The following is a 14,540-nucleotide window of genomic DNA, read 5'->3' on the forward strand; positions in this document are numbered from 1 at the left end:
TTGTGGAAGAGTGAGGGAAGAGGTAGAACAGCAGCTCGTGTTTACGCGTGGATCCGCAATACTTTTAATCGCAGAGTAAGTCGTGCGCGCGAAAAGAGGAACGACGTTCGTCGCGTGCGCGTGCCGATATCTTTAATTGCCGAAAATAGCCCGCCAGCGGCAGATCGCATTTCGAGCGAGAGAGAGAAGAGGACACGGAGTAGTGCCCCATCAAGCTGTTAGCTTAGTTGCAGTTGGCTTTCGCGCGCCACGATATAGAGGATAGCCCGATCCAATCAATTAATAGAATTAGCGTTTGTCGTGTTTCGAATCTCTCTCGGCTTTAACCTACTTGGTTCTTTTATTTATTTTGTTTTTTTGCTGGTTGTCGCGGTGCTTTTATCGTTACCCGCACCTGACGCGAAGTGATCGATTAGCGAAGGCCCCGCCGGCTAAATTAATTTGAGCGAGAAGCGAGGAGAAAAGAGGCGAAAAGATGGAGGCGATCAAGAAGAAAATCGCGTCGCTGAAGCAGGAGATGGACCTGGCTAACGAGAAGGTAGAGGCGAACGAGGTGAAGCAGAAGCAGGAGAACTTTCGAGCGGACAAGCTCCTCGACGAGGTGCGCGACCTCGAGAAAAAGCTCGTGCAGATGGAGAAGGACTACGAGACCGCCAAGGCGAATCTGGAGTCGCAGAGCGCCGAGCTCGAGCGCTGCGAGAAGGCTTACGTGAAGGTATGCTGTCGCTGCGCTCCTTGTCCTCCACCTCGCTCGTCCAGCCGCACTCTGGTCGTTGGCTGAAGCTGGTCGCACTGCGAGTTACACAACGTTCTTTCTCGGTTCTCACTGGTGCATAACACTTGCAGGCAGAGCAGAACCGCAGCTCGATGACCAAGAGGGTGCAAGACATCGAGACCCAGCTGTTCAAGAAGGAGGAGCTGCGGCTGTCTGCCACCATCAAACTCGCGCGCGCTACCGAGCTCAACGACGATGCCAGACGGTACCGAAAAGAGCTCCTGGCCGCGCTCGCTCGTCGCCATTGAAATTCACCGGTTTTGCGTGTTCGCAGTATGTGCAAAGTGCTGGAGGAGAGAAACAGACTGGACGAGGAGCGCATGGAGAAGTTGACAGCCGAGCTGAAGGACGCGAGGCTACTGGCCGAGGACGCCGACACCAAATCGGAGGAGGTGTCGAAGAAGTTACAGTTCGTCGAGGAGGAGCTGGAGGCTGCCGAGGAGCGCGTCAAGACCAGCGAGGCGTTAGTATTTCTCGCGCGGCCGTTAGCATTTGTGCTGAAGCCTCTTCTGACCAGGGAGACGCTTTGTTTTGCAGGAAAATCATCGAGCGCGAGGACGAGCTGTTCATCGTGCAGAATATCGTCAAGTCCCTAGTCGTGTCCGAGGAAAAAGTAAGCAGTCGAATGACAAAATCGCTTGCGCGTTGCATCCATCTCGGCTAGACCGTTCCTATCTTTTCAAGGCAAACGCACGAGTGGCGGACATGAAGGAAATGCTGAAAGAGCTGAAGAGAAAGCTGAAGGAGGCGGAGAAGCGCGCCGTGCTTGCCGAGAGGACCGTGAAGAAGCTCATCAAGGAGGTCGACTTCAAAGAAGGTAAGTTGGCCCTAATCTTATTCGAGGCGATCGAACGCTCGATCAACGTTTCTTTTCTTGTGCATGCCTAGACGAGCTCCGAGAAGAGAAAGAAAAGTACAAGGCGCTGTGCGACGACATGGACTTCACCTTCTCCGAAATGACGGGCTTCTAGCCGAGCTGTTCCTCGTCGAAATTACGCATCACAGATAAAGATCAGCTTTACTTTTCCGCTCATCTCGCGCTCTCCTCTCTCTCTCTCTCTCTCTCTCTCTCTCTCTCTCTCTCTCTCTCTCTCTCTCTCTCTCTCTCTCTCTACGTTTCATCGAAAAATCGCACACTGCCCTTCTTTTCATCCAACTTGCGCCGCCTCGCCATCTCTCTTTTTTCCCTTGGCTGACGCAACGTTTTTGCGCGCGCGCGTGTGCCAATTCTTTCTACCGCTCGGCGCTACAAAAAGCTTGATGTATCGATGTCGTTTCGGCTATATTTGCGAGTTCGCCTTCGATCGCGTTCATTGCCGTTGTCCTTGCTTTGTTTCGCTAACGAATGTGCCGTCGCCACGCATCACGCATGGGACTGAAGACTGCAGCGCTCGTGAGCAACGTCTTGCATCGATCTACGAAGACACATGCACATATGTAACTTGAATGGACAATACAAGTACTTTATTCGTAATAAAAGAACAATCTCGTTTGTCGCGTTTGTTTGATTTAAACCTGGTTTCCTGTACACCTCGCTTGCCGGCTTGCCGGGCAGCGCAGACAGTTAAAACTAGTCGGGGCTGCTCTTGAGCGGAGTGGGGCCGAGCAGCAGAAAAATAGAAGCCCGACGGATCGCCGATCTCCGCCCTAAGAATCTGTCGCACGCGAGCGCGGCGAGAGCGGAGCAACAAAAACAGCACAACGCGGCGTTCCTTTTGGTCGCTTTGGTCGCGCTGCCGCTCTCGAGTCCCGCGGGCTCTATAAAGCGAGCGTGGCGCAGTGGCGGTGCAGTTGTGGCACGACGATGAACGCGATAAAGAAGAAGCTGCAGACGCTGAAGGTGGAGAAGGAGCTGGCGATCGACCGCGCGGACTCGTGCGACCAGCAGGCCAAGGAGGCCAAACGCCGCGAGGAGCTGCTGCGGGACCAGGTGAAAGAGCTGGAGAAGAAGCTCGCGCAGATGAGGGCCGATCTGGAGGTCAGCCGGATGCAGCTCGGCCAGTCGAACGCCAGCCTGGCCTGCAAGGAGAAGGCCTATTTCATGGTAGGTGACCCGGCAGCCTGCGCGCTGCCTCCGAGGACTGGCAAGCGCCACAGGACAGTTTGCTTCGGGCGCAGGTGCAATCGGAGCTGGCCATGTTGAACCGCAAGATGCAGCAGTGCATGGCGAATCTGGAGAAGTCGGAGGAGCGTCGCAACGTCGCCCAGATGAAGCTCGCCCAAGCGCTGCACACAGTGGAGGACACCAAGCGGTACTTGGCCCGAGCCCGACTGACGAGCAGCCCCTCGACTGATCTCTCTCTCTCTCTCTCTCTCTCTCTTTCTCTATCCCTGTCTCGCGCGCGTGCGCCTGTCCATAGAATCTGCAGGGTGCTGGAGAATCGCAGCAAGTTGGACGAGGAGAGAATGGATCTGCTGACGGCGCAGCTGAAGGAGTCGAGGATCGAAACCGAGGACGCCGACAACAAGTCCGAGACCATCTCCAGACAGCTGGCCCTTGTCGAAGACGAGCTCGAAGCCGTCGAGAGGAGGGTTAAGACCACCGAATCGTGCGTAATACTTTTCTCAAACACTGGCACCCCACCTCCCGTCCCTTGCTCGCCCTTCCGCCCTTTCGCCCTTTCGCTCTTTAGCTCTTTTGTTCGCGCGAGAGTTCCGTCTCGAGGCGAGCCTCCCGATTGATCTGTCGAATGAGGTTGATTTTTTTCGCCGCCGAGCAGAATGATCAAAGAGAAAGAGGATAAACTCTTCATAATGAACAACATTCTCAAGTCTCTGGAGGTCTCGGAGGAGAAGGTAAGTCGCGCGTTCGACTGCGATCTAGGCGCATTTCTTTGCTCGTTGTTTCTCTGTCGTTCACTCAGGCCAATCAGCGAGTGGAGGAGTTTAAGAGCCAGCTAAAGAGTTTCAAGTCGCGACTGAACGAGGCGGAGAAGCGAGCGCTGTTCGCCGAGAAGTCCGTCAAGTCGTACTTGGCCGAGCTCGATCTCAGGGAAGGTAAGAACCAGAGAGCTGCCCCCTTCGCTCATCTTGCTCGCGCGCGCCAGGCTCTAACGACAAATCGATGAATAATTTGCAGAGCGACTACGCAAGCAGAAGGAGAAGTTTAAGTATATCTGCGACGACTTGGACTCGACGTTCGCCGAGCTGACGAGCTACTGAGAAAAGAGGCGGATGGCCATCTTCTTCTTTATTTCTCTCGCTGCTGGCTCGCCACGTCTATTCTCGGCGCCGAGACTTCTGCTATTTTCTTCTGCCCACCTTCCAACCATCATCGCGCGACCTCTCGCTCGATTAAATGCCACTTGAAGCCACTCTTTTTTCCTTCTCGTTTCATTGTCTTTTTTCGTTTGTTCGTCGCAGCAATAAAATATCTCGCAAACAGATTTTCCTACGACGATTATTCTCTCTTTGCGTCTTTGACGTGTCTACGTGTCGACAACGTTCTCGCGCCAATTCCGAGGCTTTCCACATTTTTGCACGAGCTTGTTGATCCGCACCACCGATATTCACGATTGATTCTCGCATTATGGCTTCGAGGCTTCGAACTACTCGAGGGCTTGATTTATCCCGTTGCCCTTGCAGCTTCCGTCTAGCAATTAACTCGTCATGGAAATCGAGAAGTGAAGAATTATTTTTAATCGATTCTGGTGAAGAAGGAAATCGTCAGGAAGGATAAGAAGGGTACGTATTATTTGAATGAAGAATGTCGATGTGATGTTGCCTTAAACGATGTCAATTTATTTAATCGACCAAAAGAAGATCGACATACAATACTTTTGCGGAAACGCCATGCGTATTCGTCGTTCAAGTACATTCAAGATGAAACGTTGGGCGAACGGCGTCCCAGCCAAAAGAAAAACGTGGTTTCGCAAAATCGAATCCTTTTGTTCATCAAGGTACAGTCGATATTATTTGTAATCGTCTACTGGTCGTGTTTCCCTAAACAGCTCGCCAAACGCGATTATGCTCTTGCGCACCTTGTCCGAGTTGCAAATTGTCGCTTCGCATAATAACACCTAATAATAAAAACGGACAAGGCGCCATTGTTTGCCTTAGACGCGCGCGTTCGTGCGATACGTATTATCAGCCTTTCGAAGAGTCACATCCAAGCGGTTAATCACTCCAGCGCAAACGCAACTGTAGGGGACAGATATAAAAACGTATTTCGAAGGTACAAAATATAGAGATACAATGTAATTCCATGCAGCTGATTATCAAACGTTCTTTTGGCAGACTTTTTGACCGTTTCCGCGGATATGTTGGGATTTCTTTTCGTTGAAAGACAGTCGTGTGTGTTTGGAATTGGAAGTGATCGTTTGGCCAACTTTGCAGGCCGACGGGATACAACCGACGGGACTCTCGCTCTTCGAAAATCAAATTCGATTAGGCTGCTCGGTAGGCAAGTGTTTTGCTGGCTGCTTGGCCGTAGTCGCAGGCGACAATGCTAAAATATCATTTTAGCACTGTCATCGTGCGCACGGAGGTGACGCGCGCGAGAGTCTCGGCCGTTGAGTCCGTCGACGGGAGCTCGACTCACAATCAGCGTCATCAGAAGGGACCTTAAGGTTACATATGCGTTTAAAAAACGGGTGATTCTTCTTATCGAGAGTGATTAGTCCTTGGGTCAAATCGTTTGGCACTTGAATAGTCTTACAATAAAAACAACATTGTCTAGGACGCTTTCTTTTATTCCTCGCGTCGATTTTATATATATATATATGTATATATATATATATATATAATTATACGATAGAATTTGCTAAAAATTTTACATTAAAAAAATTAAATGAAAGAGTTGTCTTCTAGAAATAGTCGCGCGCGCGCGCTTCGATTAATCGTTAATTATATTACTCTTTGACAGAAAGTCAGACGCGCAGATACGTGGCCGTCGCGCGGGCAGAATTTCTTGCTTCTCGCGCCACATCCACTCGGGATCGCGCTTCAATATTTGTACAGACTTGCTTGCTTCCCTTTTCCTTTTATTATAAAATACTAATAATGCAATAATGGTAATGTTAGTAATGTGTAATAATGTCGTAATAGTCGTAATAATAGTATCAACAGCCATATTATTTATATATTTATATGTATAGAAATCAACTAATAAAACGTTTGATTTGTTCCATACCTGCACTCGCATACAATCTCTCGGTTCATTCTCGCTCGAGCACTCTGCGTCGTGCAATAGATATATACGATAATAATTCGTTAATGGCGACGCGCATCGGCTAACCGCGCCGCTCGGTGTCGTGAGTATCGTGTGTGTCTCGTTCCAAATACGAATGCCCATAGCGATCGCGCTCACGGAACGATGAAAACCTGCGTAAGGACGGTGGCGGGGCTGGGTTTCCGGGACGAGGGGAGGACGGGGCAGTGGGGGCGTTGCGCTTTATGATGCAGCGATACAAAAGGACGACAATGTACAGAGGTATGAGACGCTGGTGAAAGAATGGCCCGTGGCGCGCTCGTTCGTATTTACAATAAAGAGAAGTGGTGTGCGACTCGGGGTCCGAGTTCACGTTAGGGCTTCCTGGCTCGGCGCCGCTGCCGGTGCTGAACGGAGGGCTAGACGGCGATCGAGTAGTCGGACGACGGGTTGTTGGTCTGCTGACCGGCCGGCCTCGACCACAACGTGCTCCTCAGGCCCAGCTTCAGCTTCTTCAACGAGTCCACGTCGCACTCGGCCTCGCTCATCTCCTGGTGTTGCTGCTGCTGCTGCTGCTGGGCTTGGCCGCCTCCGCGATGATCTGCTCCGCTACCACCACCGAAGCCCGTCTCCGCCACCGACACCGGCGGTAGGATCGTGCGCAGCGAGCTCCTGCTCGGCACGTGCCATCTTCTCGTTGGTTATTTGGCGTTTCACGCACACGATTAGTCATTTTGTTTCGTTCCTTTCTATTCGTTTGTTTGTCTGCCTCAGGCGAAATATTCTTTCGGCAGTTAGGACGACTTTTTCCGTCGGTTCTTTCGCTTTCGTTGGTCGTTACAAGGAAAATAGAAAGCGATCGGGTTCGCAGTGACGTTACATGCGTTCGAGATGGACGGGAGGATGAAGGATTTCGACCAATGAAGAGCTACCGATAACGACGAGAAAAATCAATCATTAACTACCGGAAAGATGAAGCTCGCGAGTGACGCGAGAGAAGGCGAGGGGAGGGAAGACAAAGCAGGGCCTAAATATTTACCTGGAGCGGCCTCTTCGGGGCAGAGACTTTTGCTCGGACATGGGCGAGATGTCCGACGAGGTGCTCGACGTGCCGTGGTACATGAAATCGGAAACGGCTCGAACTGGAAAAACACGCGCAAACCGACATTGGCCACAGCGGGTCAGTAAAAAGTGGGCAGAGGCAGGGCGCATCGTGAGTACTGACTGTGCTTGAGTTTGCCGGCGTCCAGCTGATTGCTGCTCTCGGTCCTGGAGCTGGTCAACTGGTCCGCGTCAGACTCGCTCTCGTCGCTCTCCACGTCGCCCTGGTGTTGCTTCCTGGCTTGACGTCGACGCGACGACACGCTCTTCAACGTCTGCGCAAACGATCGCTCGGCGTCAATTCTCCCAACGCTCTCCAAAGGGCCCCGTCGGCGCACTCGACAATCGTTCGTATCGACAATCCCGATTGTCCCGAATCGCGGTCTGTCGGGCAAAGCCAGCGAGGACCAACCGACGAGAGAAGGGAATAGCGAGGAGAGTGGTCTCACCGTGGTCTGGGGCGGCGGGCTGGCGCAGCCCTCGGTCATCGCGTGCTCGTGGTACATGAAGCTGTGCAGCAGGGTGTTCTGGGGGTGGAGCGCCCCCGCGGAGTGATCGGCCAGCGCAGCCAGGCCGCCCAGGCCGGCCCCGGCGCCCTCCGACAGCTGGAACGTAGCGTACGGAGAGATATCCTCCGCCGTCTCTGTAAACCATTGACGCCAAGCGAGGCCCAGTTGCCTACCTTTTAATTCCGCTTCTCCGGCAGTGACGGCCGTCGGCCGGCTGTCTTACGACTTATAACGAGAAATTCACCTGGGATCTTGTCCGGTGGGCCAGCATTGGCCTGCAGGGCAACCTTGTGGATCGTCGCATAGTACCGCTCGCGCTGCGTCTCGGCGTTCTGCTGGTTCTCCTGCGACTCCTTCATGGGGCGCTGCACGCGCTCGCCCGAGTACCCTGCAACAAGACGCGGCGGCGCGCGGCCCTGGCAGGTCAGCACTGTGCGTCAGCCGTGCCAGCCGACGGACAACTCACTGTTTCGCCAGCGCGCCGTGATGGTGGCCGCGGCCAGCAGCAGCGCGCCCAGGCCCACCAGCAGCGGCAGCATGATCTTCAGGTCCGCGTAGAACGCCACCACGCCGGCCATGCCGCGCTCCGACATCTCCGACGGTGCCGCTGCGGACCGAAGCATTGCTCGTTTGCTCTCGCACTGCGCACCGCGGCAAAAACGCGAGACTCACCCCCTTCCTTGGTCAGCGTCACGAAGGTGAACTCGGCCTGATTGTTGCCGGCCACGTTGTAGGCCTCCACTTTGAGCTGGTAGACGGAGCTGGAGGCCAGGCCCGTGACGACGAACCGCCTCTGCATCTTCACGTTGTTGGACACGAGCGTCCAGTGGAACTCGTTGATCGGCCGGTACTGGATGACGAAGTACAGAATCGGACAGCCGTTGTCCGGCCAGGCGCTCAGTCTCAGCACCAGCGAGGTGGAGTTGGGCGCCAGGAACGCCGCCGCTGGTGGTATACCCGGTGGCTGGCCTTGCGTTCGCACCGACAACACCGGCGACGCTGGACTGCTGCCGATCTTGTTGTGAGCGCTCAGGTATAGTTGATACGTGTTGCCGCACAGCAAGCCCTGCGGATTTTTCAGTCGTGAACGTTGCATACCCGAGCTTGCGCGATCCGAAGACAGCTAGCCGGAGTCGGCGTTCTCGAGTCGGCTTGGAGCTTGCGTACCTTGAGTTCGTGGCTGGTGGCGCGTCGTGACAATTGCATCTCCTCCAGTGTGCCGTGTGCAGCGGTGCGATAGTGCAGAGTGTATTTGGTCAATGGCGCGCCGCCGTTGTAGCCCGGCTTCCAATGCAGAAGGATGGATGACGACGTCGATGACGATATGTACAGTACAGGTGCGCTCGGCGGCACTGCAATGTACGCATCCATTCCTTTCTATCTCTCTCGTCGTTTTATAATTTCGGTAAAAGTGTCGTTTTTCACCATCCGCGTGTGTACTTTGAGAAATTGATGTCGCGCGCGTTGTTTTCCGAAGCGAAAAGTGGATTGCATGGACGCCCACTATTTTTTTTCGTAAAATATTCGAGCTTTTTCCGATGTCGTGCGCGCCGAATGAAAGTTGTTATTATTCCGAAAGAACTTTTAACACGGAGCACGCGCGAGAGGCACAGACTCGGTCCTTCCCTTCTTTTTCATCGAAAGCCCATTTGCATGGTATAAGGCTATGGCGGCAAATAGAATACTATAGCGGGCGCTCGTCACGTAAACTGGGTCAGTGCACGGGCACGCGCGTAAAAGCTCTCTCCGCCGTATAGCGCGAGCGATTATCAGGACAGTCAGCCGGTGAGGTACCTTGAACGATGAGCTGGTAGTGGAGTCTATCGCTGCCCTGCGAGTTCTCCACCTGGCAGGTGTAGTTGCCGCTGTCCTGGGGCTGCAGGCTCGAGAACACGATCTCGCCGTTGGTCATGATTTGGATGTTCCTGCTGGAGTCGGTGCGCACCTGCTCGAGGTTGGACTTGTACCACTCGCGACTGGACGGCTCGCCGACGGCGTTGCACTGCAGCGTGACGGAGCCGCGCCACGGGCGCACCAGCTGGCCGCCGAACGACGTGATGCGGGCCGGCACGCGGTTCGTCGGCACTTGGGCGGCCACTTTGGAATTCTGGCCCTCGCCCACGCGAGTGCTCGCGGTCACCCAGAACTGGTACTCCACGTGCTGCTGCAGGCCCGTCGCCTCGAAGTACGTGTCGCCCGCGGGCAGCGTGCGCTTGCCGTGGTTTAGCTCCTCGCGGCCGTCCACCACTCTGCGTGCGTGTGTGTGTTTTGTCAATTTTTTAACGCTGCTCACGCCAAACTGCCGCTTTTTTTCGTTTCAGTTTGCTCGAGAGGGGTCGCCGACACGGTTTTACTTTGGCCAAATTTCACGGGCTACTCAATTACGACTACTTCAATTTAGTTCTCCCCTTGTGTCATCTGAACGGGCAAATGGTCAGTTGGCGAACAGCGTCGACCGTGAAAAATTCCTTTCTAAAGTAATTACTCTTGTTATTTACTGCCATCTACCCAACGATTCAAACCTGTAATTACCGACGTGTCGGTACTTACTGGTTTTCGCTAAAATTTTCTTTATCCTAGATTCTTACACTGCAAATATCACGAGCTCATTCCGTAATATTTCGAAGATAAGCTCTGTTCAAATATTAATATACCGTCGAAAGTCTGAAGAATTGAATCGGTTATCGCCGATGCAATAATGTAGAAGTTGAAAGAGCGTTTGTTTTCTGTTTTCAAATATCAATGAAACAATTAGATTTTCAAGGGGGAAATCTACATTATTCGACAATCAATTTCAACCAATAAAACTTAATATCTGATCAATGAGATGTAAAAAATAAATCTTTGCATGTAATGTGCCCTTATTAAGTTAAATTGTTTGAAAATATCCTATACGAGTAGCCGATGGATAAAACTCATTCCAGAGATCATTCCCGTACGCTTTATGATAACAAACATAAAACTCAAAATATCAGTTTACGTCGTGAGCTTTTTACGACTTTAGAGTTGTCCGGTTCTTGGAAGTCGAAACGAGAGTCAGTAAGAACTTATCGTTAGATTAATCGATGCTCAGCAGTCAAGCTCGCGTGCTGTACATACGTATCATTTTGTTCTCGTCTGTGAGATCGAGGCTCATACGCAGACTTCTGGGTATTAATTATCAAACTCGATCTCGATACTTTTCGTTCATATTCAACTAGTGAGAATAATAACTCAGCATGTATGGTAGCGTATAGTCTGCTCGAATAACGACTGCGGAACTCGTGCAAAACGTAACAGTAACGCATAATTGTTTGTCGATGAATGTATATTGAGTGAATGTATATTGAGAAAAATGAAAGTTACAAATGAGCGAGTAAAAATTTTGCGCACAGATAATGCTTACAATGCGTTGAATATCAAATCTATATTTTTGAGATTTAATAAATCCACTAAAACACAAATAAGCGAGCTTTGGATACATAACGATATAACAAATATCAATGACAGCACGCAGCTGTTAATTCGCCTATATGTAAATATGTCCGCCGGTATTCGTAGCGCTAGCGCAATACGAATATAACTACTAATCTGCTAATAAACGATACAGCGGCGCGTCCGACGAGCGAGTTCAAATCAAAGCATAAACGAATTAGAATCTTCCATTTGCTGCTCGTCTCCCCGAAAAAATCGTGAAATAATTGATCGGCCCGAATGGTAATCCGTTATCATTCAATTTACACGCAGCCACGTGAGAAACGTCGAAATTATTCACGCCAAATTTGCGTATAGAGGCTGAGCGAAAGCGAAAAATATTCCGCGACGTAAAAATGTAAATACCGCGGAGGGCGGGACGGATCGATATGCAAAAAGAAATCATAAATACAACGCGGGCAAGTGCTACGGCAGAGCTTCATGAATAAAAATTGAAAGCAGTGTGGGTTTGCTTGCTGCGAGGTATGCGTCGGTTATTTCGAAACTTGAAGATATCGGCGGACGAGCATCGGTTAGAGGGAGGGAGAGAGAGAGAGAGAGAGGAAGAGAGGTTGATAAAAGAGAAATGGGCTATAGGGAGAAAGGCCTTTGATCAAAGGAAGATCGATAATATATATCCGCCATAATAGAGTCTATATATCGGAAGATGGTGGCGAGCAAATAAGTCATTGTATATAGGTTGCCTACCTAGTGTAGAGGTTGTACTTGGTGACAAGGCCATTGGGTTCGAGTGGCGCTAGCCAAGAGATGAAAAGTGCCTGGGGTGAGCTCACCACGACTTTTATGTCCGCTGGACTGCCCGGCACTGCAACACACGTGTGTCAAAGCCCAAGATCGATTAGCGACTTTGACTCTTCTGCTTCTTTTTTCTCTTTTACCTTTTGCTCGCTCGGCAAAAGAGAAATGAGGTCGCCGATGGATTTCGATAGAGAGAAAGAGAGAGAGAGAGAGTATACGTACCGTCCTCCTCGGTGTGGCAGTAGATTGTACGGGTCGGCTGGCCGTCGCCCACTCGAGTGAATGCCACCACTTGGATACTGTAGTTCGTGTACTTGCGCAGGCCTGTAAGCACCGTCGTTAAAGCACTCGTTTTCCGCACCTTTAACACACGAAAAACCCCATTCTTTTTTCAATTCCTGCAGTAAGCAGTGGACCGATCTGTTATAATGGATTTTCACTTCGACGAAACGAGAGAGAGGAAGATTTCTCTGCCGGGACGGAGGAATTATTTTTCCGAGTGCATCAAGATTCCGTCTGTAGAGCGACTATTCCTTAGGAAAATAATTATCAAGCGCTTATTGTAAAACGAACGACGCTATTTCCGAGAGAGAGAGAGAGAGAGAGAGAGAGAGAGATGCGCTTTGACCTGAATCTTCGTCGCGGACGATTCTCTAATGGAGTTGATTCGTTTTCTCTTTTTTCCGTTTGAATTCTAAACAATGGACTTTGCTTTCTTTATTACTTCCCTTCCATAGAGTGCACTGCAGAAAATAGAGCAACTCGCTAATTTCTGATATTCATGTGAGCATAATAATGAGAAAAGCGTTGGGTTTAATTTGATTATTAAAAAGACAAGTCTGAGTCCCGAACGACGAGGACGAGCAGCAGCAAAAGTTGGTGCAATTGCCCTGGGACACGCGAAATGTAGACCTTTCTGCTCAAATGACCGCTGCATACCAATTCTCGTATCTAGCGAGATTACGCGCGCACGTGTGCAAATGTAGGAACGATGGTCTTCCTTCCAGCACGGTCCCTGCACTTTAGTGCTGACTCTCAATTCCACGAATAATAATCAAAGTCCCCATCACTCGAAACACGGTTGATAAAACTGTCCATCAAGTAGGTTCCGCGAAAAGCGATTGATGCTTATCACTTTTCGCTGACTCGTTACGTATCCTATTTCATTATGCTTGATTTGATAAGGAAATGGCTTTCTCAAAATCGTATATAGCATCTGAATGCACAGTGGAATAAAGACTCTCGTGCGTACAGGAAGCTTTGGTAGGATCTCGGTAAAACAATTGGCTCTCGACTGGCGCCTAAGTGGGAAACAAAAGTTCACGCTCACAGTGTTCATTCGTATCCGCGCAATGCAGTTATTTTTTAGCATCTTGCTACTCTTCGTAGCTTCATCGCTTGCTGTCGAGGCACAGTATAGTGATGAGTCGACGTCAGTTCGTGTTTTCAAGCTCAATAAAGGCAAATTCTACCGAGTGCATGATGCGACTTCAATCTGCTTTGATGACTATGACTGTGTGTTTCAATGTTTGTCTACCTATGGATTTTGTACTGGTAGTGCATGTATTTGCTTCTTTCAATATGAAACTATGCTAACCAAGAGATGGCACACGACTTCTGCGACGAGGAGATTACACGCAAAAACTTCAGCTACAATGTCAACTTACAGATTACATAGGTCACTATTCTATTCGCAATTGCACAGCAGAACACAAAACTGACGCGAAATATATATTGTCGAACCAAATGATTGCTGACATATTGACCAAGATATTTTTTTAATACGAAGATACATTTTAAGAAAATGAATTTCTTCTATTCAAATTAAATCTTCACTTCTTTTTTGAGACGAGATGTCGATGTAGTAAACACAAGCGTACGTACTTTATCTTTTATATATTGGATAATGGATTAAACAACTCTGTAACTTTTTGTCAATACATGAAATTTGATTTGCATTTGTCTACTTCGTTTCATTCAGAGCTCAATATTCTACAGAAAGCGTATATTATTTTCCATTATTGTATTTTCATCGAAAAATAATTTTCCAATAAATGCCTCTTGTGAACTGCATAGAAGCACTTTATTTCTTTTGGCATCCGGGCGACTGGAAAATTGAGTCAAGTGAGTTTGAAAAGTAACGACGGCCATGAAAAATCTGAAGAATCTGATTTAACTTTGACGAAAAGCTTCGCTAGTTGAAGATGAACGCAGTAGATATTGGTCAGTCGTTTTGTTTTCCTGAATCTGACGAAGAAATGCGCGCGCTGAAGAAGTAAGTTGGATAATAACAGTAGCGTCTCTCTCTCTCTCTCTCCCTCTTACCGAGCGCGCGCAACTCTCGCCGCAGTCTACAGATCGACGATGTTGCGAGAGTATTTCGGTTGAAAAAGAAAGTAGCATGGATGTCTTCGAGCGAGCCAAGTAAGTTATATATCGCCACATAGTTGATAAAAGAGAGTAGGAGAACTTTCATCTTGTCGAGCGTCAATCGTCATAATGAACAGCTCTACCCGAGGGACCAACTTTTAATTGAATTTCTTGCCCACATCCAAATATTTAGCTCTCTAGCTAGCTTTATAGTGACGCATACAATAAGTAAATAATAAATATCCAACGTGCGAACAAGGGCTTATTCACGTATTAGAGAAACCAAATACAGATCATTTAGTAGATCATAACGTAAAAACTTGACATCTGCTGTAACCGCGTAAGTGTAGGTAATTAAAAGAAGAAAGAGCCACGGGCTTCCTATCACAAAAGTACGCAACAAAACAGCAATTATCCGACAGTG

The 14,540-nt window shown here is 49.7% G+C and overlaps 3 protein-coding genes across 3 annotated transcripts in view; 2 read left to right on the forward strand and 1 right to left on the reverse strand.

Annotated features, from left to right (window-relative positions):
- Positions 1 to 475: 475 nt before the first annotated feature.
- On the forward strand, positions 476 to 2,189 carry LOC131667375 (tropomyosin-2-like). Its single transcript, XM_058940748.1, has 6 exons — positions 476 to 715; positions 847 to 980; positions 1,050 to 1,238; positions 1,313 to 1,388; positions 1,460 to 1,592; positions 1,664 to 2,189. Exons 1-6 carry the CDS (start codon positions 476 to 478, stop codon positions 1,744 to 1,746), a joined length of 855 nt encoding a protein of 284 aa, XP_058796731.1. The 3' UTR covers positions 1,747 to 2,189.
- A 390-nt stretch (positions 2,190 to 2,579) lies between these two features.
- LOC131667376 (tropomyosin-2-like) lies at positions 2,580 to 4,230 on the forward strand. The gene is made up of 6 exons (XM_058940749.1): positions 2,580 to 2,819; positions 2,894 to 3,027; positions 3,136 to 3,324; positions 3,496 to 3,571; positions 3,640 to 3,772; positions 3,855 to 4,230. The coding sequence occupies exons 1-6, from the start codon at positions 2,580 to 2,582 to the stop codon at positions 3,935 to 3,937; spliced, it is 855 nt and encodes a 284-aa protein (XP_058796732.1). The 3' UTR covers positions 3,938 to 4,230.
- A 270-nt stretch (positions 4,231 to 4,500) lies between these two features.
- The window catches only part of LOC131667420 (cell adhesion molecule Dscam2), a 28,405-nt gene continuing 18,365 nt past the window's right edge, over positions 4,501 to 14,540 (reverse strand). Inside the window, exons 18-28 of the mRNA XM_058940816.1 lie at positions 11,969 to 12,107; positions 11,696 to 11,813; positions 9,329 to 9,783; positions 8,702 to 8,886; positions 8,207 to 8,600; positions 8,001 to 8,141; positions 7,779 to 7,922; positions 7,475 to 7,668; positions 7,150 to 7,300; positions 6,964 to 7,066; positions 4,501 to 6,617 (exon numbers count right to left, since the gene is read on the reverse strand). Coding sequence (XP_058796799.1) covers positions 6,344 to 6,617; positions 6,964 to 7,066; positions 7,150 to 7,300; positions 7,475 to 7,668; positions 7,779 to 7,922; positions 8,001 to 8,141; positions 8,207 to 8,600; positions 8,702 to 8,886; positions 9,329 to 9,783; positions 11,696 to 11,813; positions 11,969 to 12,107 — 2,298 coding nt within the window. The 3' untranslated portion in view covers positions 4,501 to 6,343. The remainder of the gene's footprint in view (positions 6,618 to 6,963; positions 7,067 to 7,149; positions 7,301 to 7,474; positions 7,669 to 7,778; positions 7,923 to 8,000; positions 8,142 to 8,206; positions 8,601 to 8,701; positions 8,887 to 9,328; positions 9,784 to 11,695; positions 11,814 to 11,968; positions 12,108 to 14,540) is intronic.

Source organism: Phymastichus coffea, unplaced genomic scaffold, assembly GCF_024137745.1.
Source record: "Phymastichus coffea isolate CEN01 unplaced genomic scaffold, Cenicafe_Pcof_1.1 PCOF00065, whole genome shotgun sequence".
Lineage (NCBI taxonomy): Eukaryota > Metazoa > Arthropoda > Insecta > Hymenoptera > Eulophidae > Phymastichus > Phymastichus coffea.